Source organism: Glycine max, chromosome 17, assembly GCF_000004515.6.
Source record: "Glycine max cultivar Williams 82 chromosome 17, Glycine_max_v4.0, whole genome shotgun sequence".
Lineage (NCBI taxonomy): Eukaryota > Viridiplantae > Streptophyta > Magnoliopsida > Fabales > Fabaceae > Glycine > Glycine max.
The window spans coordinates 746,311-772,637 of NC_038253.2; the positions used below are offsets into that span (position 1 = coordinate 746,311).

The 26,327-nt window shown below is 32.7% G+C and overlaps 4 protein-coding genes across 4 annotated transcripts; 1 reads left to right on the top strand and 3 right to left on the bottom strand.

Moving 5' to 3' along the window:
* The first annotated feature begins 619 nt into the window (after positions 1-619).
* On the top strand, positions 620-1,877 carry LOC100777525 (uncharacterized). The gene has a single exon (XM_003549562.5). The coding sequence runs from the start codon at positions 1,040-1,042 to the stop codon at positions 1,646-1,648; it is 609 nt and encodes a 202-aa protein (XP_003549610.1). The 5' UTR covers positions 620-1,039; the 3' UTR covers positions 1,649-1,877.
* A 6,503-nt stretch (positions 1,878-8,380) lies between these two features.
* Positions 8,381-13,195, bottom strand: LOC100803225 (serine/threonine/tyrosine-protein kinase HT1). The gene is made up of 3 exons (XM_003550428.5): positions 12,057-13,195; positions 10,925-11,380; positions 8,381-9,280 (listed from the first exon to the last, which is right to left on the bottom strand). Exons 1-3 carry the CDS (start codon positions 12,495-12,497, stop codon positions 9,032-9,034), a joined length of 1,146 nt encoding a protein of 381 aa, XP_003550476.2. The 5' UTR covers positions 12,498-13,195; the 3' UTR covers positions 8,381-9,031.
* A 2,469-nt stretch (positions 13,196-15,664) lies between these two features.
* LOC100170726 (peroxisomal short-chain dehydrogenase/reductase family protein) lies at positions 15,665-17,411 on the bottom strand. Its single transcript, NM_001251416.1, has 6 exons — positions 17,283-17,411; positions 17,084-17,200; positions 16,384-16,518; positions 16,111-16,236; positions 15,906-16,007; positions 15,665-15,814 (listed from the first exon to the last, which is right to left on the bottom strand). The coding sequence occupies exons 1-6, from the start codon at positions 17,409-17,411 to the stop codon at positions 15,665-15,667; spliced, it is 759 nt and encodes a 252-aa protein (NP_001238345.1).
* Positions 17,412-18,654: 1,243 nt separating this feature from the next.
* On the bottom strand, positions 18,655-23,278 carry LOC100803757 (EH domain-containing protein 1). Its single transcript, XM_003550429.5, has 16 exons — positions 22,943-23,278; positions 22,790-22,869; positions 22,576-22,644; positions 22,419-22,476; positions 21,794-21,849; positions 21,651-21,693; positions 21,505-21,566; positions 20,935-21,048; positions 20,717-20,819; positions 20,556-20,605; positions 20,304-20,432; positions 19,966-20,217; positions 19,793-19,872; positions 19,358-19,484; positions 19,025-19,168; positions 18,655-18,949 (listed from the first exon to the last, which is right to left on the bottom strand). The coding sequence occupies exons 1-16, from the start codon at positions 23,025-23,027 to the stop codon at positions 18,764-18,766; spliced, it is 1,638 nt and encodes a 545-aa protein (XP_003550477.1). The 5' UTR covers positions 23,028-23,278; the 3' UTR covers positions 18,655-18,763.
* Positions 23,279-26,327: the final 3,049 nt, after the last annotated feature.

Consider the following 26,327-nt stretch of genomic DNA (forward strand, 5'->3'; position numbering starts at 1 on the left):
TGGGTATAATCATTTAAAAGTTATATAACATACATTCAAACATTTATCCAAGACTTCGTTGGTATATATGGAAAACTCAAATCTCAAATGATTTATGACTAATTGAATATACATAATTCCTCAATTTTAAGTATGTAGCACAACGAAATTTATAATATTCTAATGAATTAGTCATCGAATGACTAATAAGATAAATAATTTCTTAGTCTCAAACGCATTAACTTAAAGAGACTTAAAATCAAGAGTAAAGGCCTCTATCGATTTAAGTATTAGGGTACAAGAACTTCATTATTTAATAATAATGTTAAAAATATTTATATCATTAATACATGCAATATGTACTGATTAACGAATATACTATTACTAAGCGACGCCAATTTATACCTCTACAAGTAAAATTTATTCTTGCATTGTTTATATATAGTCTATTAAAAAAAAAGTTATGATAAATTTCATTGAAATTCTGAGTTTTTGTCATACATGCATTACATTTCTATATTCATTTATATTAAAATCAATGTTATTCAGTTTAAATTTGTTTAAAAATGATTTAGTTATATGATTTTTTTTTATAAAAACAGTTTTAATCTATCACTTAAATCAAGAAAAAATATTTTAAAATACTAGTACAATGCAAGAGTCTTACACCGATAGATCCTCCACTATTATAACAGGGCAAGGCGAAAACCCTAATGAAAGTATGTACTTGGGGGTAGTTGTAGCCGATGATAACAACACAGAGAAAGAGAGAGTGTGTAAAAAGGCGTTTGAAATGAAAACCCCACAAATGTCGAAGCATAGACACTAGACAGGGACAGATGAGAGGCGAGGGACCCAACACTGCACAAATCAGAAGCGTCGAATCTCGCCTACGGCAGAGTCGCAGCATGTACCCGCGTCGCACTCGAACCCTACCCATAAAAAAAAAAAATGTACGAACACACAGCATTTTCAATCTCTCTCTCTCTTAATAGAGAATCAGAATAATAATAAAAGCTCATCAACCCTTTCTTTTCTTCTCTTCGTTTTCTCCTTAACCATGAAGAAGCTCTACCGTAAAGGAACCGTCCACCCCTCTCCCTCGCCGTCGCCGCCAACCATCTCCGACCACCTATCCTTCCTCCCCGCCGCCATCCTCACCCTCACTCTTTCCCTCTCCCCGAAGGACCAAGAAGTCCTCGCATACCTCATCTCATGCTCCTCTTCCTCATCCTCCACCACCAACTTTTCCGGCAACCATCGCCGGAACCCTAAGGTTGTCGTGGACGGCGATCACCCTCCTGTCTTCAACTGCAGCTGCTTCCGCTGCTACATGAGCTACTGGGTCCGCTGGAACTCCTCTCCCAACCACCAACTCATACACGAAATCATCGACACCTTCGAAGACTCTCTGGCTCACACCACAAAACCTTCTAGAAAGGATAAGAGAAACAAGAGGGGCTCCAAAACCAAGCCTTCCGAGTTGACTCGCTCCGAGTTTCCCTCTTCGCCGCCGGAATCGGTGCCGGAGAGTAGCAGTAGCAGCGCCGGTGCCGGTGAGGTTGAGGCTGGTCAGGGCGGTGATGGTGGCGGCGATGAGGAGAAAGGGTCGGTGAGAAGGTTTGTTAGTTTCATTGGAGAAAGGATTTGGGGCGCTTGGGCTCAGTGAATGAATTTTCAAGGGGAAAGGTGGGTTTAACTTCACCCTTTCTTTCTCTCTTTTGGTTCTTCTTTTTTTATTTATTTATAAACTTTTTTTTTTCTTTTTGTACATTAATCACTTCTCTGCAATGTATAAAAGGAAAATGGCAGTTTCGTTTTTTGCGTTTCATTAAGTTGTCGATCTTATGGTATAGTTTCAATTAAATCATGGGGCATTAATTAACTGCCTTTTTTTAGGTTTTAATCTTCAGTCATCAACTTATAGCTAAATGTTCTCTTATCGCATTGTTTGAGAAGGGAAAAAGAAATCAGACTGTTTTTTTAATTGCCTGATGGATTTCGTAGGATGTAGAACTTGGCTGTTGCTACCTTTTTCGAGCTCCTCCTGTCCTGTTCTTTCGAAACGATATATATTAGTTTGCAGGGTTAACCGATTAGGTTTTTGCAAATTCTGTAACTTTCTACCCATATACTACTTGATGTTGTCTGTTGAATGACTTCATATAATTTTTTCAAAGGAGGATGCATAGGTCTTGATTTTTCTTTTGACTGGGCATGCAGAAACATAACTAAAGCAACACACAAAAGATGTCTGGGAAATTTAAGACTGTCTTTTTTTTTCAAGTAATGGTGGGCCTGATCGTATATGATTTATTTTTCTTATGAAAAGGATTAATAGCATTTCCCTTGTCACGCAGATTTTGTTAATGAAAGTTATAGAACATTTAGAAAGGGACATAACTACAAATCTTTTATTACAAAAAATATTACATGCCAACGGGAAACGTTGTTGCCATTTGCAAAGTGATGATGCCAATGAAATGATTTACCTAGTAGGAGTTCTAGAAGAGGTAAAAGAAAACTCAAATTATATAAAGGCTTAATCATGTTTAGCCCATCGAATTAAGAGGTCTATTGTTTTTGTCCTCAAATAAAAATTGAATGAGGCAAGTGAATGATTATGATTATCTTAATTCTCAAAGTGTGTTTGGTTTTTTTTTTTAATATATATATATATATATATATATATATACTACAGAGTAGTAGAAATTGAATTGATGAATTATTTTAGTATGACATAAAATAATGATGGTAAATTTTGAGACGAGGCTGAATCCTTGTGGAAATGAGAAGGGCCTGAGAGGAGATTTAAAAGGAGCGCGCTTGTGTTGTGTTGAGTGGTGTGGCATCAAAATAATTGGGCGGTGGGGGCGATTTTGTCAACGTTGCAGTGCCGCTGTTCATTGGTCCGAATTCTTTTACCAAAACTGCCACGTGGCTGTTGCATTTATTCGTCGACGATACGAGGCTATTATCGGAAAAACGAAGAAAAATGAATAATTATGCGAAACAGGGTAGGTGTCGCGAAGAACGAGGTGGGCGAAAGCAAAGCTCTCTCCTTGTTTCTAATGCCACTCCACCACAGTCCAAATGTATTCTTCCTTGTTCTCCAAGGCCGAAAGCCATTTATGCACTCTAGCCTCTCAAACCAAACATCAATCTATGCATATTATTTGTTTTTAAATTCAGGAATATTAATACTCTTTTCATCCTAAACTATTACAAGTATTACTCCCGCCTTTTCAATATAAATAACATTTTTATTTTTATTTTTTTAGTCTCATATATAAATAAATTTTAATTACTTAAGGATTTTTTTCTTGAATTAAAAAAATAAAATAAATTATTTATTGAAATAACCGTCACTTTTTTTATTTATAAATACAGCACATTACTGGTGATCAATGATAGTGATTGAAAATTGATATTTCAATACAGAGAGATTATTAAATTTAATGTAGTTTGTTTCAAGTACATTTAGAATAGAAATTATGATATTTCATTCAAATCTAAAAAATTAGAGTTTAATTGACCTTTATTATCATCATAAAAGTTTTTATACTATCATCATAAAAGACCTATAATATTTTTAACAAGCTTTTTTTATTTTAATATAATTATTATAATAAGTAGTAACATTTATATATAATTAAATAATTATATAATTCTATTATTTAAACATAATTTTTTTATGTAAAGTAATTTTTGAAAAGTTTAATGAAAAATATTATTTTAAGTCATATCTTCAAAATAATTATAATAAATTTTAAGAATGTTGTTATAATACTTATAGAAGCAGTGAATTTTTTATGTGATCTGAAATTTTGAATGATATGTCTGTTTTATAATAATATTCTTTCTTTCATCGTTTAATTAAGAGCTTTAAGCTAAATTTTTTATTTCTATATTTATGTACACTAACGGTTGTCTGTTTGTTATGATTTTAGTGAATGAATTTGTTTTGAAAAGATTATATACAACTCATGTCGCAGCAAAGTTTGTTTATTATTGTATGTAACGTTTTGATGAGGGCATTCTTCATGTCATCGATGTGTAATAAAGAAATACTTTCGTCATATTTAGCGCAACAAATAAAAGTAGTACAAGTTGAATAAGATATACATGAGTTAGTTGTAAATTTTCTTATACATAATGTCTTTGATTGTTTATTATTGTGTGTCTTATTTAGTGCAACAAATAAAAGTAGTAAGTTGAATATGATGCATGAAAAGGACCCGCCTTTAATTGGAAATTTAATATTGATCAGCAAATTTCATTAGAGAATAGTTAATTTTACAAAATTATTATTCTTTTTTATTTAGTTATTGTAGATTTTTTATTTGTGTAAAATAGTTTAGACAATTATAATAAGACAAAAAGAATAATTAGTTCACACAATTCATGTTTTGTATTCATCCAATAAATAATTACTCCGTTCGTTTATATGTATAAGATTCGATTATCTAATGAATCAAAATCTAAAAAATAATTAATTTAATTGGTAGTAATAAATTTATTTTAAATTAATAATTTTTTCAAAAGTATCCATGTAATTAATATCTCTTTCTCTTTTAATTATTTATCAATACATTTTATCTTTTTTAAAAATTAAAAATATTTCTAATTTAAAGATAATTAATACAAAAAATATTATAAATTAAATCTTATAAAAAAAACATTATTTCGAATTTAAATAAATAGGAACGGAAGGGGTAATTGAACTCTCTAAACGGTCTTCCTTCTCTTTCGTCGAGGCCTCTCCGCTCTACTGTCTCTTACATAATGTTTTTCCATCATCCCACTTTGGATGTCTTTAATTTCTACCCAAAAAGCCTTGTCTTTTCCCATCAAACCATTAATTAAACCTTTTATGGTTTTATTACCACCTTTTCATTTAAGTGGATGATTTGCTTGTCGACACACTTATAACATGACAACTAAGATATTTGATTGTTTGTGTTTCACTCATGTTCCACAAAGCAAGCGAGACAAGCTAAATAAAATAGCATTAGTAGGAATTTTTATAGGCTACAACACAATTAGCAAAACCTATAAAATTTTCCAACCCCAAACTGAAAAAGTAGTTGTTAACAGGGATGTTCACTTTGTGGAAGATGAATAATGGAATTGGAATAATCCAAGGATGATAAATCAAGCTTCTAAGCATATGAACTTAAACTTTCCTGCACCAAGTTCAAAAATTTGGCAAAATGAGCTAGTTGATGATGTTCCGGTATGATGTATTAGACTTCTCTCTGATATTTATTACAGGTGCAATATTGTTGTATGTGAACCCGCAGACTATGAAGAAGCCAAGAAAAATCAAATTTGGGTTGTTGCAATGAGGGAGGAGTTCTCAATGATAGAGAAAAATAAAACTTGCCATCTTGTACAAAGACCTCAAGACAGGAATGTGATTAGAGTCAAATGGGTATATAGAACTAAGCTTAATGCCGATGACTCTATTAATAGACATAAGGAAAGACTCGTGGTGAAGGACTATGCTCAAGTTTTTGGAGTAGATTACTCATAAGCATTTGCATTGGTTGCTCGATTGGACACCATTAGGTTATTGCTTGCTATTGCTGCGCAAAAGAATTGGAAAGTTTATCAACTCATGTTGAATTAGCCTTTTTAAATGGTTTCTTACAAGAAGAAATCTACGTTGAGCAACCTGAAGGCTTTGTGAAGGAAGGAGAAGACGATAAGGTTTATTTCCTCAAGAAGGCTCTTTATGGGTTGAAACAAGCTCCAAGATCCTGGTACAACAAAATTGATGAACATTTGTTGAACTTGGGATTTGCCAAAAGTTTAGTTGAAGTGACATTGTACATTAAGAGTGAAGGAGCTGACATTCTTATCATCTCACTCTATGTTGATGATCTCTTTGTAATAGGAAGCAACACAAGTCTCGTGGAAAAACTTAAGAAAGAAATGATGGAGGAGTTTGAGATGACAAACCTTGGTTTAATGACCTTCTTTCTTGGCCAAGGAGATTTTAAAGAAGTTTAAACTTGAAGAATGCAAAGAAATGAACACTCCAATAAATCAAAAGGAAAAACTTTGAAAGGAAGATGGAACCGAGAAGATAGATCAAGCATATTTCGGAAGCATGATTGGGTGTTTGGTGTACCTTACAACAACTCAACCTGATATTTTAAATGTTGTAAGCATTTTGTCTCGGTTTATGAATTGTGCAAGTGAAATGCATTTCAAGGCTGCAAAAAGGGTGATAAGATATGTCAAAGGCACTAGCAATTTTGGCATCAAGTTTAAGAGAACTGAAGAGTTCAAGTTAACGAGTTTCTCAAATAGTGATTGGGGTGGCTCAATTGATGATATGAAAAGTACTTCAGGGTATTGTTTTAGCTTTGGATCAAGTACTTTCTTATGGAGCTCGAAAAAACAAGATACGGTTGCTCAGTCTACAATAGATGTTGGATTTGTTGCTACTACCGCTGTTGTTAACCAAGTTTTGTGGCTTAAAAAAATCTTAATTGATCTTAACATGGATGAAAAGGAAAATACAAAGATTTTTGTTGCACAATGAAGCTGCTATAGCTATTTCCCATAATTATGTTTTTCATGGGAAAACTAAACATTTTAATATCAAGTTGTTCTTTGTAAGGGAAGCGCAGAGAGATGGAGTTGTTGTTCTTGTTTATTGCAAAACAGAAAACCAGGTTACAAACTTATTCACTAAGCAACTACCAATTAATAAGTTCGAGTTTCTAAGAAATAAGTGAGAACTTTACAGATCCTAAAACAAGGAGGAATGTTAAGAAAATTATTTTAAGGATTGCACGCAACATCCTTGTCTTTTATTGTTTCAGTTGTTGAATAAGACTTTCAATCAAAGTAGTGATTACTAAACTCTAAGAAAATAACTCCTAAACTTTAGAAAAAAAATATTTTTGTTTTATCTTAATTAGCTTTTTCTGTTTTTCCTACCAGCATTATAAATATATTATATTGGTAGCTAAATAAAATATAACTTTTACTATTTGTTTCTCTCCAAAATATTTACATATTATTCTCTCTATTTTTTAACATTCTCTTTATTCTTTAAAAACCAATATAAACACATTTGTGCTGAGAATGAGTCAAACGTCAAAGTTAGACAAAACTCATCCAGTTTTGTATCCTAAATTTTGGTCAAGTAATCCTTGACTTTGTTTTCAAATTATCATATGCCCACTTTAATTTGTTTGTGATAAATTTTCAAACCTCTAGTCTCTATTTTCTTAAAAGGAGAAAAATGATACTAGAACCAACGTGTGTGCTTATATTTACATTAAAAAAAGTTAATATTTATACGCATCCGCACAGTACTAGTAATAAAATCTTATACTCATCTGCATGATTTTTTTTCTAACCGGTCACTTCACTGTAATAAAATCTTATAATACTCATTTACTATCTTATTTATGATTTTAAATCTCACAATCTTGTAGCAAAAGCAACATGTATCAATTTCACCGATGCGGTCTAAAAGTGTTACAGCTAGTCGCATCCTATCATATGCATATGCAGTCAATTAATATTCTCCTTTTAAAACATGGGCCATATTAGTTTCCGCATTGATATAGGATGAATTATAACTTCCTAAGAGACAATAGCCACTGACAAAAAACAAGAGTGAACATAGCCAAAAGTTGCCTTGAATAGTGGATAACAAGGAGGATGTTTAAGCAGATAAGTCTACCCGCTAATGTAAATCTCAACAACCAAATGCTCCATAAAGAATTGAATTTATTCATTTTCATTTTCATATTTGCTACTGCTAACTAAGGCTACCTTTCCAGATATTGGATACTTTTAATATTCTGCGCTACAGATTTTTCTAGATTCATGTGCCCCACTACCCAACAAACAACATTTTTTTCTCTTTATGTATACAGGATAAGAAGCACGGCCTCAAAGAAAGTGCACAGAAGGGTAATAGAAAAGCAAAAGCAAGGCGTGCATCTAGTGTAACATGCCACACTTGTGTGAGTGATACAACTCTACTTAAATATGAAATTATAATTATTAATATGTTTGGATTAGATTCAATTTTCCAATCGATTCCAAAATTATGTTAAAGATCAAAGCAAACAAATAGTTATTTCTATGCTTTTTTAATTTTCACAATAATTTTGGAGGCCAAAATCAATTATGGTAACTATCCAAACACACTACATAAATAATTGGTACAAAACTTATGACACCATGCGCATCTTGATTTCTTAACACAAAAACAGCTAGTGGACTGACCTACATTCTACAATTATTGTGTGACACTTTCACTGTTTATTTATTTTATGCATTTGAAGTTGTACTTCGAGTCTTAGCCAATTCCTTCAATAACTATTAAAGTGAAAGTTTAATTATTCATTAGTGGCTATCACAACAGAAATTTACTAATTTGGCCAGCTGACAGTTCCAGTTCAGTGCAATTGTTTTTATAGTTAGCTTGCTGGGTGTTTAATTAAGGTGGAAATTAACTTCTAAGACAAGAAGAGGGATAAAATATCGAGGAGGGTTCCAACAATAGTGTAGTTGTAAGAGTAAGACTAATGTCAGCGTTTTTGGTGGTTGGAATGTAACAGTTGCCAATGTATTAATGAAGTAGTACTCTTTGCTTTGCTCTCATGTTGTTTGGTGGATGGATGCTGTTGCTGAGTTTGGTTAATTAGCATCTGGTAGTTGGAGGTTGGTGTGCTTCAGATTACGATTCACTGCTATAGCAAATTATATAATCTCACATTTTTTGCATGCACAAAATAGCGCATAGTCGAAGCAATTAATTCCACTGTATAATTCTGTAGTTTGTACTAGACTAAGATAAGACTAGGTGTATGTTTGCAAATTAAGAGTTGCTCAGATCACATTCGTCCTTAATGAAATAACTCATCCCTTTGACACAACTGAAAAAAGGTACAGTTACATAATACAGTTGAAAGAACATGAAGCATTTATATATATACATATATATATATTTAAGTTATATGATATGAGCTTCAATATGGATTGGAAGGAAGACAACAGCAATATACCTTATAGGGAATCAAGCTTGTACAGGTATGGAAGAGCTCATAGGGACGCAACCTTTTAAGCGTTCGATAATGACGTTTTTGCTGACTAGGCCTGAATGATGGGTCAGAGGTAGACCCTCCTTCACACACTCATCGTACTTCTCCAGAGTACACACAATGTCACTGAAATCTGGCCTCTTTGAAGGGTTTGCTGACCAACAACGTTTTATCAGATGGGCAAGTGCTGGCTGGCAACTAGCAGGTAGTGGAGGCCTTTCATTCTGTTCGAAATCAGTGCTTATTATTAAGAGTTTAAAGGTGATATATTAACATTATTAGTCAATTACAAATCATCATTAATATAATTTTTAAAATAATTTTATAAAAATTAATAATTTATTATAAATTATGATTTGTGATTAAATAACATTAGTGTATAATTTTTTTTCTCTATTATTAAATAAAACAACACAAAAATAGTATATGCATTTGTTGTGTAGAAGATAAATTTATTATTTTTTATAATATTTATTTTAAAATTCATACTAATAATATTTTTTTATAAGTTAACGATCTAAAATTCTTTATACTTGCAACATATAAAAAATAAACTCATAATCCCTTATGCTTACTTAAGTAGGGATGTCCATAAGGAAAAGAAAGGAGGAAATCCAATTGCAATATATTTGTCACATTTATGCACCATATTGGAACAAATGTTTACTGATGTATTTTCAACATATTATTATTGGGCCATTTAGGGAGTGTTTGTTGGGACTAACGAGAGAACACATTCAAGGGCCATCAATCCATACTATTCATTATGGGAACCAAGTCAAGACCCATTTTGGTCTGTGGACCCCCTCCCAGAAAAAGTCTAGACCCATGGACTTGCTATTATACATTTTGCATACAATTTCATCTTCCGACAAAACTAATCAAAATTCAAAAGGAATTCTTGACCAAAAAATGATAAAGAATTTCAAACGGAAGATAGTACCATTATTCCTCACGTGGAGTTAGCCTACAGTGGTCAAATAATTCCAAACTTCCATGCCAAGAATGTTACCTTGCTTGCAACAGTGACTAGGCCGGATACTACGTCATTAATTAGAAAACATTTTATATGCCTCTCATAATTTCGGGGGAAAGGGAGGGAGGGTTTAAATGTGACATGATGAAAGTAATCACTTCAAGTGGTTTTTTTTAGTTGAAATGAATGACCAAAATAAACAAGAATAACAGCTTCGTATGGTTATTTGTTCCACCATAGGAATCACACTTATCAGCTGCTCCTTAATTGCTTATTTCCCCCATACAGTGGTAAGTAGCCTACTTAATTCTACAGAAAGTTTCGGTTTTACATGAAAACGCAATGACCAAGTAAACCTTGATAATGGTACTCAAATGATCTTGACAAAACTATTAGTGTAGCAGTTACATTTTGCTTGTCATCTTACGTTTCTGTTTTATAGTTACAGTAACATGTTACGTACAAAAAAATTTATATGAGCAAATCAACAACATTTTGGACGGGCTTTAAAAGAAGAAAAATATCTGAAATCCATAACACCCGAAGTCTGAATAAAGGGCATTTATGGCTCTGAAACTCACAGAGCAAATTGAATTGCAAGTCAGTCGCCTATACTATTAACATTAAGATTATTAAGTAAAATACTAAAGATTTTAGATCTCTTAACTAACAGGTATAATCTGTTAGCTCAGTATGCGATTCAAGAGTCTTCACATTGTTTAAAAAAATGGGATGCCTCTTTATGGCCAGTGTTAATTATATACCCGAATAGTAGTTTTATCTATCAAGAGGCAAGATGACATATAGATATATATTTAGCTTAGTGATGCAGTATTATAATCAATTAAACATTCATGAAAATAAAAATAGTTATAGGAATCTGAGATCTGACCTTCTCAGCAACAGCAAAAGCAGCCTGCACAGGGGTCATTCCTTGGAAGGGAAGAAGAGCGGTAGTGAGTTCCCAAAGCACAATTCCAAAACTGTAAACATCAACTTTACGAGTGTAAGATTTCTCCTTAATCATCTCCGGTGCCATCCAACGATATGTTCCCATGTTTCCCTTGGTCTCCCGACACCGCGTTTCAAGACACGATGTTCCAAAATCTGCCACCTTAACCCTCATCTCATCATTGAGAAGCAAGTTATTTGACTTCAAATCTCTGTGAATCACACCTTGCGAGTGAAGGTACTCCATACCCCTAGATATGTCAAGAGCTAACCTTAATATAGTTTCTGTTGAAAGAGAGTATGGCTCTTTCTTGTTCAGATACATCCTCAGTGTTCCTTGTGACATGTATTCTGTTATGATACAGTACACCGGCGGTTTCTTACATGCTGCAATAAACTGTAAATTAACAGTCATTTAAACATCACACCTTATATTAGTCACCCTCTCATATTATATGGATAATTACACACTCCCCTGCATTTGCAGTTCAACATAATAAATGCGATTGACTACTATAACCACACACATAAATATAAATCATACTATATATACATGTTGCATCCCGTAAAAATACACGACAAAAGTCAAAAGGAAAGAAATAATTTTTTAGAGCAAGTTCATCTCTCTTCTTTTTTCCTTTTTTCCCACTAAAGTGGTAATTAAGTGGCAGTGGCCTGTGGGTATTTATTTATATAAGAAGCAAAAACTTTAAAACCATAATTACAGCAAACAATTTTAGGTGAACTTAGGGTATCTCGGCCGGGTGTAGAGGCTAATCTGTTATGATACGGAGATTCATTCATTTAAGGATTGATCTTTCTCTCAACACCATACACCTAACTAAGGGATATGATTATCTCACAAGTCCCTTGAATATGTGGTCAGGGTCCATGGTCAGTTATGTTTGTAGTAGAATTTTGAAGTCAAAGCAGTTCAAACAGTGGTTTGCTTCAATTCCAAAACTGACAGAAACAAAAAGCCATAAAGCAAAACAAACAAAAACCATGGGGACAAGAAGGTACGTGTATACAGACTCACAGTTGAGTTGTGTAGGGTGTAAGAGCTTAATTACCTGCACTATGTTGGGATGAAAGAGACGTGAAAGTAAAGCCACTTCAGACTTGAATTGCTGTTCGAGCAAGCCTCTCCTCTCCTCGTCCTGCGTGGGAATTCTCACCATTTTGACAGCAACGGCTCTCTGCTTGTAAATTCCACGGTAAATCCTACTGTGAGCACCAGAAGCAAACTTGTTACCTATGAAAAGTTGAGAAAGATCAGCAGTCCATTCTTCTTGATCCTCCTTTGAAGCTTCCCATGTCTCCACATTCTCAGAGTCCAATATCATGGACCATGATTCCAAGCTATCAAACCTTCTTCTCTCCATGTTCTCCAAGTCAGAATCCAACCTTGTCTTGGAAGATGAAGAAGGTTCTGGCAGAGCCTTACTCTTGAACCTCCTCAAACGAAGCGCATGGAAACATGAGCCTCCCATTGAACCTCTAACAAAGTGCATGCCACTCAAAGACTCAAACAATTAATGATATATATGCAGTGACTGTCAAAAGGAGATTTTCTTCTGAACGTGTGAACGGATTTCAGGAAGTGCATAAACGGATTCCGAAACATAGGCTCCAACAAAAAATGAAGAAGAAGAATATGTGTCAATATGATTCATCTACGATAGAATTCAGAAAAGACCCTTTTGGCTTGTATGGGAAGAAAAGAAAGATGTGTTCATGTCAAGCAATTGTCACACTTGGTTTATCAATTCAAAGCTGAGAAGGGTGAAATTTTTTTAAAACACTTAGAAGTTATTGGAACTAATTGCAGGGAACGTTCATGAAGATGAAAATTGTAAAAGAGAAGAGAAGGAGTAGTTTTCACGGTTTGTTTCTCCAAATAGGACGGGTCAGGAGGATTAGGTCGTGTAGCATCATAAAGATGAATTCAAAGGGTGAAGCCTCAAGTGTGTCTCGTGAGTGCTTGGTTCAAAAGTAGAGAGAGAGAGAGAGAGAGACTTTTTGCTCGATGTAATATTGAGCTAGCTTGCTTCTGTTTTTTTTTTGGGGGGTTTCTTTTCTTGCATGCATCATCACATCATCAATGTTTAAGTGGCCACAATGCAAAGCATGGTAGATTTGAGCTTTGCGTTTTGCTCATCCAACAATTTTGCACTTTTCATTCTTCTCATGGTTTGGGATATGTCCCATATCCCATCCTTTAACTGTAGTAGCACCACATCGTTGGCACCAAAAAAAGTCCTAGAATACATGTACATGTGGCACGTAACTTAACCAAAAGATAAAGATTAAAGCGCACACAAGTGCCAAGTCAAAGACCGTTTGATCCAAATGCAAGTGAAGTGATGATGATTAAACTGTTAATTTATCTTTCCAATTGACGAGGTACTGAAAGGTACAGAAAGTGTAGTACCTTAATTAACGGATTTGGATTAACTATATTTATGGTATTGGCAGACATTTTTTGTGAGGACCCTTTATTCGATCTGCGATAAACAATAGAGTACTAAATAAAAAAGATAACAATATGATCTAGGCAACATTTTGTTCTTTAAGCATTTTAATTGTGGATCATCTAAGCTTGTATTCCAATCCAAGCATTGGATTGAAATTTTGCAAAGTAAGAGATTCTAAGCGTGGAATCAGACCTTTTAAAATAAATTGAAAGGTGTGGAATCTGATTAAGATTAATGTGTTGAGAAATAAATTACGGATGTGGAAAACAAAACGTATAAAGATGAAAGATTAAGGGAACATAATACTCGTACCAAACCCTCTGTTTCACCGTCCAATGCTTCATTCCAATTCCTCCACATGGCCCAAAATAGTTTGATTCCAATTTCCAATCAATCTATAGCGACGAGCATGCCGTCCGTTGATGAAGTTTGATTATTTTGTATTTTTCCTCCCCCAGATACAATTCAGTCATTCTGTTTCTTTTTATGAATATAAATTTACCGTTTTATACTTATATTTGCATATATAATTTTTGTAAAAGAAAATATTTTTTTGACATATATGATATAAGTTTGTTAATTTTCATAGTAATTATGTTAAAAGTTATACTTATTACAATTTTTACTTTGTTAATCATGTAAAACTTTTATGCTATCAATACATAGATATCAAAAGATTAATTTATACTTAATAATACTTTTAAAATATAATTTCATATAATAAATTTTATTCAAAAAGTATCTTTTCAATAGTATTTAAAAGTAGCTTATGCCTACAAAATGTGAATACAAAAATATAAACGAACAACAACAAAAGATATGAAGTTGAACATGATTCTCCAACAAAATTTCCATGTTAATTAAATCTTGATTAATCATATCTTTTTGGTGTCCCGGACTTTGAGATTTTTTCTGGTTTGTTTATCCGTGAAACTTGTTCCATGAATTATTGGATGACGCTATACTTAATTGAAAGGAAACGGTCATTGGAAGCCAAGAGAGAAAGAGAAAGCTAGATGCTCGTTATAATGGTGCACAAGGCGCAAACTGGAGACAATTATATCATATATCGATTAGATAATAATATATGTAGTATGTATTCAATAACCTTTTGGGTACATCATTAATTCATTAATATATAATAAAGTAAACATCTTACAAGATTGACATAACTAATGAATACCCCCGTTCATTTTTTTAAAAGTAAAAAAGTAGAGAAACCTAATGCCAATGTGTCGACATATATTATCATGAGAAAGCCTGATAATCACTTGCCCTCCTTGCATAAAGCAAACTAAACGGATGGGATTAAAACTAAAAATGTCTGGAAGTTATTGTGAAGGTTTACATTTCTCTAATTCAGTGTTTGTTTACTCAGTCAGAGCAATCTGCATATTTAATGGGCTAATAAATGTACTTTATACGCAATTTATAAAACATGTAATAAAATAAAATAAAAAGAAATATTTTTTCAGTTATGACCTTTTAATTTAACATATTCTAAAATAAAAGAAATACATTTTAAAAGATAAACATATCAATAATTTAAAAATTAATTTATAATAAACATTTTATCATAATCTTAATAATTCATTTTTTAAGTAATAATTATAACCATACTATAATAATTTTTAAGTATCTTCTAACTCCCGACACTCTAAAAAAACTAAGTTTGTATTTGTTTTCCATAAATTACGTGTTTCAAAGCAGGTTGAACGTAATTTTTGGGAGAAATTTTTGTCGTTGAACGTAATTCAACACCAAATCAAACAGAGTCTAAATCTTGGAAAAATAAAAGAGTTACTGAAACCAAATTAGTACAACGCATTGCTCTTGCAGACAGCAATGAAGATTTCTCTTCAAAAGTTCCCTCGGCATTTCAAGTAGTAGTAGACAAATACCCGTGAGTTGCCACTTTCCACTTACCTGGAGCTAGGGAGGGCACTTTCGGATAAATGCACGTGTTTGATACTTTTTCTTTTTCCACCATGTAATTCCCTATTACTCTCTTATTGTGCATATCTTTGTGTGTTTTCCCCCTCTTAAAAAGTGATAACTTTTATTATTTCATTAGTAATGGCAAACATAGCCTAGTAATCTCATGCCAGTAACACATAATCCTCAATCATGTAATAATTTCAGACGAACAAGAGCTTCAGGAATGTGTGGGGCTGGCCCACAACAGAGAAGATTGATAGTGGAATCTACAACCTGGAAGGCGTTCCCCCAGCAACTACAATGGTCTCTCCTGTTATATAAGCAGCATCGTCAGATGCCAAAAAAGCTGCTGCAGCACCCATGTCTTCTGTTGTACCAAGCCTTCCAAGTAATGTCTTCTCTTCCAGTTCTTTCTTCTGCAGTGATCCAAATGACTAAATATGCAGCGAGGAATGGGACTCAAGGGAAGAGGAAAAAACCTATTTGGGTCAAAATTAAGACACTCACCACAGCATCGTTACTTGTAATGAATGAAGCAAAATTGGTTGGCACAAAACCAGGAGCAACACAGTTTACACGAGTGTTTGGGGCCATCTCAGCAGCCAGGGCCTACCCAATATACATCATAAATAATTAGCAAGTTTGAAAGAAAAAAAAAACATAGTATGAGTTTATAATCTTTTGAAGGAACAATTGCAAGCCAAGTACCAACTTTAGTAAGTCCAAGAAGGGCTGTTTTGGTCACTCCATACATAGCCAGAGAAGGTGGCGGGTTAAAACCTGCAATTGAGGAAATGATAACAACAGAAGAACCCTTCTGCAAGTGAGGCACTGCGTCCTGCATGAATCATAAAGTGGATAGCAAACCATATACTATCACAACATCAGCACATCATATTGAGATCGCAGAAAAGGAAAATGCTGAAACATATATCAGATTCTTTCTTTCTTCTCTTTGTTTTGGCCATTTCACAGAGTGAATTACCTTCAGAAGAAGTATAGTGGCTTTGACATTTATCTCCCATAGCTTGTCAAGGACCGAGTCTTTTGTTTGCAAGATGGCATCAACAGAAGGATTTGCAGCAGCATTGGACACAACAACATCTATCTTTCCATACTTCTGTAACAAACCATAATATTCAATCAAATGGTTGGATCGCCAGTTTTCAATGTTATAGAAACTAATGTATTGAACAAAATCAAAAGTCTCGGTCTAGCCTCCTGATGAAGATAACAAACAATAATGGTTGTTAAAGAGATTCAGGGTGCCATGACTGTAATGTGTAATCGAATCATGTATTGAGCCTGTTTAAGTAAATTTTTCAATAAACACTTTTAGGAGAAGAAAATAAAAAAGAAAAATGAAATGAGTTTCTCCACAAGCTAAAATTAGCTTATGCAAGTTAATTTGTAGAAACTGTCATGTCAGTTTTTCTAAAAGATAATTTTTAACTTATGTATAAGCTAATTTTAGCTTCTGTAAACCTTATTTAGTGAAGTGCTGAGAAAGAAGTTTATCCAAACATGACTAGTGCCCGACTTCTAATTGGATTACACCATATCATCTATTCTAAAAAGAATTACTTAAAAGATTTATAATTGGCTTAGAGACTAAAAAATATTTAGATATCAAAATTAAAAAGGTTTGTATTGATAATAATGATTAATTTGAGAGTGAAAGTGACCTGGACAGTTTTGTCGATCAAATTCTTCCTTTGCTGAGCACTTGAAACATGGCAAACAACCCCCAACACTTGAATTCCTTTGGCCCTCAGTTGTTCCGCGGCCGCATCAACATTTTGCTGCGGTATGATATGAAGGGAAAACCTTAATTTTTGCAAGAAAGAAAGAAAGAAAAGAAAAGATAATAGGAATGATATGAACCTGTTTGCGAGAAGAGATGACGACAGATGCACCCTCGAGGCCAAGCCTCTCGGCTATTGCTAAGCCGATTCCCTGTGTGGAAGCAGTCACGATGGCTACCTTACCTTCAAATCTCTTCGGCGTTTCCATTTCGATGTTGCAATCACGATGGCTACGAGACTCGCCTACCAAATCACGCTCATCTACTTCTTACTATTTATTTATTTCCCCAATTCTTATACTAATCGCTCCTAGTATTTTAGACTATACACTCTTGTCGTCTTCCTCTTAGAAAAAATAATGTTTTGGATAATTATGCTTCTCAATTGTTTCAATTTCTTACTTAAACTTTTAAAATTTTCATTCTGATGTTTTATATTTTTAAAATGTGTTATTTTTTTTCTAATTATTCATTAATTTTTAAATTAAAAAAATTAGAATAAAACTTTTAAAATTTAACGTAGACAAATCAACCGTAATATATAATAGATTACAAGTGACACTAATTTTTTTTTAAAATAATTAACTTTTTCTAGTGATGACTAAAATCTGTCATTATTTTTTAAAAAAATAAACAATTAAAATAATCATCATCTCCTCTAATATTTTTGGGATCTCAAAGAATAAAAAATACAATATTATGTGAATTGAATGAGTCAACACATAATCGGGCTAAAATTACATAAAAAATTCTTATATTTCTCATCGAAAAATAAAAATAAAAACCTTTCATACCGGGTATATTGTTGGAAATAGAAGCCAGATAAAAAATGAGAGTTCTCTCTTTCCCGAATAGAACATTCTAATGGAAAATTGAAAAAAAAAAACACTTTAAAAACATAAAGAACCCTAATAAAATTTTTAAAACTTAATGTATCAATGCAAAATAATTATAAAACATAATGGATAAAAAATGACATTAAATTAAAAATAATTGAGTTATAACTTATGAGTTTTGGTAACAAGTGTCATTAAAATATTGGTTAAAAAATTAAAAGAAATAAGTATTTATTGTGAAATCATAAGAGATAGCAAAAAATAAAAATAACACAATTTTACACATCCTATTAAAAACTTTTATCATTTTAGCTTTTTAACCAATACTTCTAGGACATTGGTTAACATTTGCAATAATTTATTATCTAGACATTTTAGCTGTCTATTTTTTTTTCTTTCAAAACATTTAAAATTTCAAAGTCTAATTAATATATTTTTCTCAAGCATACCCTTTTTTAATATTCACTGCTAGTGGTTCAAGTATGATCAAGATATTAAATGAGAAAATTTTAGTTCAGATATAATAATTTTTAGTTTCAAATATTTTTAGTATAAACAGCTATTGATTATTCTCCAATAACCTTAATCATAAAAAAAATATATGAAGGAGACAATAGACATCCAAACATAAGTGAATTCACCATTTTTAAAGAATCTAAACATCAAAATCTCAGCCAAAAACCATTCATCACAAAATCAACAACACGTTAAAACATTCTTTTAATTCAGCCATAAGGATTTCTGAATTTCTTTAATAACTCTGGTATTTCATATCCAAGCATATCATCGACGGCTTGAATCATTTTGGGCTTTAGTTTCTCAAATTTGTCAATGCTGTAACCACTCAAAACCTCTCTGAAGTGTTCTACATTGGGAAAGTCACCAGCTGGTAGATGATACTCCCTTTGAACCTGTTTAGCAAGATTAGATATGATAAGAATTAAGAAATTAAGGGAAATAAGGGAGAAGAAGGGGAAGGAGGAAACCTTTCTAAATTCGTCTTCAAGATTATCTATAAGCCTTTGTTGAGTCTTAGCTTTGCCCATCATTGCCGGCATCTCATTCCTAAGATGACTAATTATATATGCATGAATTTTAGCAGATCTGGCACGTTTCACAAATTCATTGATCTGCACGATTCCAACATCAGATTTTAGAACCAGATATATTATAAACAAGAATTAGGAGGATTATTAGAAAGATATTGTATGAGGATATGGCATTACTCGTAAATATAAGATTGCAGTGATCTGCCATATGCACATAATTCACCCATTTGCATTACCAGGTCAAACAATATTATCAAAATAGGACCATACCCGACTGTCGCATGCCTTTCTTGGAATATCTACCAAGTCTGCCAGGAGATCATTCTGTTCCTTCTCAAAGAGTTCCTGTCCTAATGGGCCAACAAAGCCTTTGTTTATAGGCTTATCATTAAATGAGCTGCAAAGAAAAGTAGGATAAACTTACTACTGAAGAATGTCAAATTAAATGGAGAAGGAATCAATAGATGTGATGTGAAAGCAATTTGAAACATCGACAAATGCTATGGATTTAAATGTGAATTTCAACCATAAATTGTTAAGAAAAGACAATAAAATCAATTAGTCACCAAAACTGAGATTGAATAAAAATCTTATGCTCAACTGCAGCAAGACAGTGCAATCTTAAATGAATGGTTAAATACATGAATTGATCCATTGTAAATAAAGCATTAATCGTTAGCTGTATTTGAAAGATGAGTAACCTACCCAATATATACACGCACAACTTCTGGAGTATTCAGAACTTTCCCCAAAGACCACATCAATGCTCCATAAACTCTCATGAGCTACAATATTAAAATCAGGCATAGAAGTGAGTCAAAGAGTAAATAACAAATTTATTTAGATGAGGTTAAATTATGTTGTCGATGCTGCATTACTTGTTGAGTATCAATTTGGTCTGCCTTATTCAAAACCACACGTATCTTGTCATCATGACCGTGCAGAGACCCAATAACACGTTTAAATTCATCACTAATGTCAAGTTTATGAGGATCAAATAGGAGAAGAATCAGATCACATTTCGCAGCAAACCAAGAAATAGCGCCAGTGAAGTCATAACTTCGTTGAGTCCTTTGCTTTTCTCCAGATAGGACACCAGGAGTGTCCACAAATGTTATTTCATCTAGCAGCTGAAAGAAAAAATTGCTTCAAGTTCAAGGAACTTCGACAAAAATGAACCACCAAAAATGAAATTGTAAATATATAGAAAACTCACTGGATGTGGCATTTGAGAACATTGGAACTTCGACAAAAATGAACCACCAAAAGTTGTAAGTCCACTAAAAGGCATATCAGCATCAACAGCTATTGTATTTCCAGGAATGCTCCTTTCATCAGGACCAGACTACAAGTAAAAGTAAATTCAGATTTGAACCTCCATGAGCACAAGCAAAGCACAAATGAAAACAACAAGGGAACAAATTAACAATTTTCAAAGCCAGTACTAGAAAAAAGAAGATTATGGTACCATGACAACAACAAATCTGTCAGTTGTAGGCTCTGGTCCAATGTGTGCTCCTGTGTGAAGAATTAAAAGGTGACAAATGATCAATAAAGTAATTTATATCCCTCGATTGTATACTTTTTGCATGAAGGATTTCAAATAATATTATCTACAAATTAACCAACCTGGATAATCACATCTTAGTAAATGTTTTATAAAGGTTGTTTTCCCAGTGGAATATTGACCAAGGAGCATGACCATTGGTTTAGCATCAAAATCACTGTTGGTCTGAAAGACACACCACAGACATTCTTAAACTTAATATAATCACATTTGTATGAATAATCACATTTGTATGAATAATATGTCATGTTAATTAATATTGGGTGTATATGTCACTAACCAATAATGGAGATACAAAATCATTGAATCGATAGGTGACCTCCAATGGCTTAAGCCTCTCCACATACAATCTCTTCAAGCCATCAATTATTGATGTAACTGCACTTAGAGGTAACTATAATAGACCAAAATTTCATGATCAGAGTATACCTGACAAACAACTGAAATAAAGCAAGGCATATGTAATATAGCTTGAAAAAAATGAGTTTACAAATTCTCCAATGTTGCCTTGCATTCATCAACTGATTCATCAAGGCAATGAATGTAAGCAAGATGAATCGCTATCAATTCTGAATGCACTTACCTCTCAAAATAATTCAAGAATTTTTTTTCCTTTAAAAAAGCATTCACTAATTAACAGGTGTCTTTTAATTTTTGCACCAGAAAAATAATTATCATTAGTTCATTACAGTCTTCAAATGGATATACAAAATTTAAAACATTTTTACGTATTGGTTGTTCACCTGTAAAACCAAAATGACTTTTCGTCTAAACATTTTTTTTTATATATATATAAAATAAAGCAAACTACTTATTTTTGTCAAAATGGGCATCTATTTTGGGGACTCACTTTCTTTACAGATTTTGGAGCAGCCCATGAATTGAGTGGGAAAGGCTGAGGTTGAGCAGTCCCTACATTATCAGTAAAACAATACAATCAACATCAATTAAACAGTACAATGTCATGAATGTTGAAAAAAAAATTACATGTCTAACCAAATATATCAGGTTGTGCATTTATTGTCAAACTCTTTGTTTTCTGAAAAAAGAGGAAAAAAATTAAGAAAAAGAATCAACAGAAATATTATGATTTAATTGATAAAGACAAAATAAGATAAAAAAAAAAATAAAGTGCTTACTGCTATTAGAGCATCAAGCCCTTCCATTACTGGAGATTTAATATTTTCCTTGTCAACTGAAACCAAAAGAAATGGAATAATCAAATGCATTGTACAGAGTGAATACTGAATATTACAAAGTATTAAGAATAATAGACAAAAGGGAAAATAGTCTCTTTGAATCCAATAGATAAATATATGTTCATATGGCCTCAATATTGTAAATCATTATTACTCAAATTGAGACCAACACCCTTCCTGTTTAGGTGGCTCAAGAAGTTTGGTAGGTTATCCATTTCTATTAGTATCAAGACGAGCAGATTCTCAGTTCTGTTTGCTCTGTCAATGTTGCTTAAGATTTAAAATTATAGTACATGAGACATAAAACCTCAATGAAGTGAATGAACTTTCTTTTATGTATATGATATATTAGTTAATTCAGTCTTGTAGTCACACACTGAATTGCTAGTATCATGCCAAATGATTCACAACTGACATATAAAAGAGGTCATGAGACCTCAATTCAGCATCCTTACAACCACACATTGAACCCGTATCATGTTTCACAAGAAATAGAGGAAGCATCTGACAAGGTAAAGATCAATACAAACAAATAACAGGCATGAGGGATACTAAGTGAACTTACTTTCAGTTTTAAGGATATCTGAGTTGATATCGTGTCCTACCTGTGCCAGGGCAACGAGCTGTTTATTTCAAGAAACATTCAATTTTAAAGTCAGATTAATTCTGATATCAGGTCATCCATATTAAACACCAATAGTCAATATTTCAAAACCCCAAACCTGCATTGCCATAACAAACTCTTGAAAACCTAAATATCCTTGTCTTTTGGCATCAGCAATAGCCCAAACCTACGGAGGGAAAATAGGGAAGCATGGATGAAATTTCACTAAAATCGGAAATTCAATTAAGCCAAGTCAGCTTATGAAGAATGAATATAGCAGGAAAAAGCATTCCCGTTACTTAATTAGAGAATGGCATAAAAGGAATAAATACCTGCTTGAGTTGAGAGCGAGATAAGTTGGAGAGAGCAAAGAATTTGGTTGCATCATTTCCAGTGATGCGGCCATCTCCGTCTACGATCAAAGACAAAAGAATTAGTTGTATCCGAAAGGAAATGAAGAATGAAATGAAGCGAAGCAGCAAAACCTGAGTCGGCTAAGTTGAACCATTCCTGGTAAGTCTTCAATTGCTCTTTCGAACACGAATCGATCCAATCGGATACTGTTTTCATCTTCGGAACTTAGAGTTTGATTTGACTAATCCCTAAGCGAGACAAGCGAAAGCAACTCTCACCCTCGATCTGAAGGGTTTGCTTATAGTTCAGTTGAGAGTTCGTTTCCTTGCTTTTCAATTTATTCGAAATGAGAATCGTGATTTTGTTTCATAGTGATTAGCGGCGGCTAAGATCGTGTTTAATTATTTGCTCGTCATGGGGCCCTTAATTTTACGCAACAAACATGGATTTACGGATACGCTTCTATTCTCACCGTTTTGAACTTTTGAATTCCAGCGCCACTATCCGGGGCCCCAGTTCTGCTAGATCCATTAACAAAACGGTAATAAAGAAGTAGCGTGTATAAATATAAAGAAATTACCGGTTTTAATAAAACTCGTTTTCATAAATTTAAATTTAAATCATTAAACATAAGTAATTGAGTCATGTCAAAATAATTGAACTTTATCTGATCATTTATAGAGTAATTTTGCTTCATCAATAATAATTTAAGTATTGATACTTGAATCTTATTGGCCATTATAAAAGGAATTGAAATCTATCGATCTCCTAGGTATGTCGTTTTGAATTTAGTCCTAAATTTTTTTATTAAAAAATTATTGAAAGACAATTTCTACTTTAGTACCTATTCTAAGAAATTATCCTTATATCATATCATATATAAATATTTGAGAAATAAAAAACAAAAAAGTTTAACATTATTAAGATTTTTTTTCACTTTGCATCAACCAACTAATAGATTTTGTTTAGTTAACTATTTACTTATTGTTTGCCACTTTACTGAAGTATATAGTTCATGCTACAATTCTCTTCTAAAAAATTGTTTCTACCAAATTTGACATTAAAATAAAATAAAAAAGTTTTATGGCAATCATAACATATGCTTTCTCACTTATTTTGATAGCATCATGCCAAAAGAAAACTTATATCTAAATATATAATTAAAAGATGAGACACCAATTTATATAGAAAATTGATGTATCGATTAAAAAACATATTTTAAAAGTTATTGAATAACATAATAATAGTATAAAAGTTTACACCAGTGTAAAACAATTTCCATTATTCCACAATTGTAAAGAGTTACATATATAAAAATGATAAAATATCCCACGTACATTAAAAATTTAGGGTATACAGAAAATCAACGGCATTTTTTTAGTTCTTGAACATAGATTACAAAGTCTGATGCAGAAAAAAGAATGAAATTGTCCGGTTTAAAGGTTGAGAACTCCCGTGTGTCAGGGCAAACGACAATCCGAGTTCATTGGCTTTCACTCGAAAACAAACAACAGCAGCACTGCGTAAAAACCATGAAAGGTGAAGTATTATGAAATGCTAACCGTTGAATTTATTCAGTCTTTGACATACAATAATATATTTAATTTCACTATTAATTAATTTTCAACCAACCATTTTTGTATATATGATAGGATCAAGTAACTATTAGAGATATAAATTAGTTTAATTGGTTATAAGTTAGTTAAATATTAGTTTAGTTGGTTAAGTTAGTTATTAACTTAGTTTGTTACAAGTTTAGTTATATAAGGTCAGATGTATTAATGTAAAAATTGATTATTTGAGTATATAAAGTAATATTCAAGTTTCTCTTTTTTCTTCTTTCTATCTCTTCACCTTCAACTTTATCATAGTATCAAAGCAAACAAAATACATCCTATTTTTTCTCTCTCTCTCACACACTCACCACTCATCATTTTCTTTATGGAAGATCAAAGGTGTTAGTCGTTGACTATTACAATCACCAATGGCAGCCATAATCGGTTGCTCCTCTTCTCCTTTCTATGACTTCCAACTCAACACAAATTCCAAGTTAAGGTTATCGTAGTTTGTCAACAAGCAAAGTGTTGTTCACCTGACCATTTCTGATCAAGACAAATCATATGAGCATATACTTGGAGTACCAAAGTTAAGAGCAACCAGAACAGTTTTTGTGAAGATAAAGGATATTAGTGGGAAGCGGAAGAGGAACCAAAACAGTTTCCATTTGCATGGTTAGAGTAAGTTTCTTCATGTCTAGCACTATCGAGTTTTTGCTTACAAGGTGTTTGATTAAATGCTTTTGAAAATTTTGACTTATTATTTGGCTTGTTTTGATGATTTTAGCTTCTGCCATGTGTGGTGGTTAAGCATTGTTCATTTGTTAGCTTCTATCATGAATGGTTAAGCCTTGGTTATTGTTGGTTCACAAAGTGTTTGTGAAAAGTCGTCAGAGAAGACAAATTTTGTAATTCTTCTATTTTGTTGATGTAAGCTTCTGTCGATGGTGATTAAGTATTGCTTAAGCTTTTGTCATGGATGGTTAAGCATTGAATTGTTGTTTTGTTTCTGCTCTTGATGGTTAAGCCTTGTTGTTTCTGTCAAGTGGTTAAACTTTGAGATATAGTTTCTGCTTGGTGGTTAAGCTTTGATAGTTTTATGGATTAATAATGATTTGAGCTTCTGCCAAATGATTTTGTTGTTGATTTCGCTTGATGGTTAAGTTTTGATGCTTGTTTTGGACTCTTGGAAGAAATTTGAGAAAGCTAAGTTGGCCAAAATTTTTTAAAAATTTCTGTTTTGAATAATGTATTTTCGGCATGTTTAACTATATTTTAAGTTTTCAATACCTCCCAGCTTGCGGGGTAGAGGTAAAAATGAGTTTAGTTGGTTATAAATTAGTTAAATATTAGTTTAATTGGTTACAAATTAGTTATTAGTTTAGTTAGTTACAAATTAGTTACAAGTTTAACTATATAAGACTTAATGTATTCATGTAAAAATTAATTTGCTCATTTGAGCATTATCCCAAGTAATATTCAAATTTCTCTTTTTTCTTTTTTCTATCTCTCTTCCTTGAACTTTATTTGTAACAAATTAAACTAATAACTAATTTGTAACCAACTAAATTAATATTTAATTAACTTGTAACCAACTAAACTAATTTTTATATTACCTTGGATAAAATGGAGGAAGGTCTGCCACATTGATTCTGGATACTAGAACAGTTGTTTATCGATGGTGTCTTACTAGGCATGCGGCCAGACGCAATTTCCTTTTCTTTTCTTATTTCGCTGAATATAGCAGTATATCCTTCTCCTGATTTAGGGTCTGTGACATCCCAAGCACCAAATTCTGGTACTAGTGCTGCTTCATGGTTCTGTCCCGGACAACCCATAAACGTGATTAGTAAGTAAAAGCATTTAGCTTTAGATATCAATAACCATTGTGCAAGGAGCCATTCATATTTCATAAAAAATACCTATAATTGTCTATTAACTAAGATTTAAAGAGAATGAG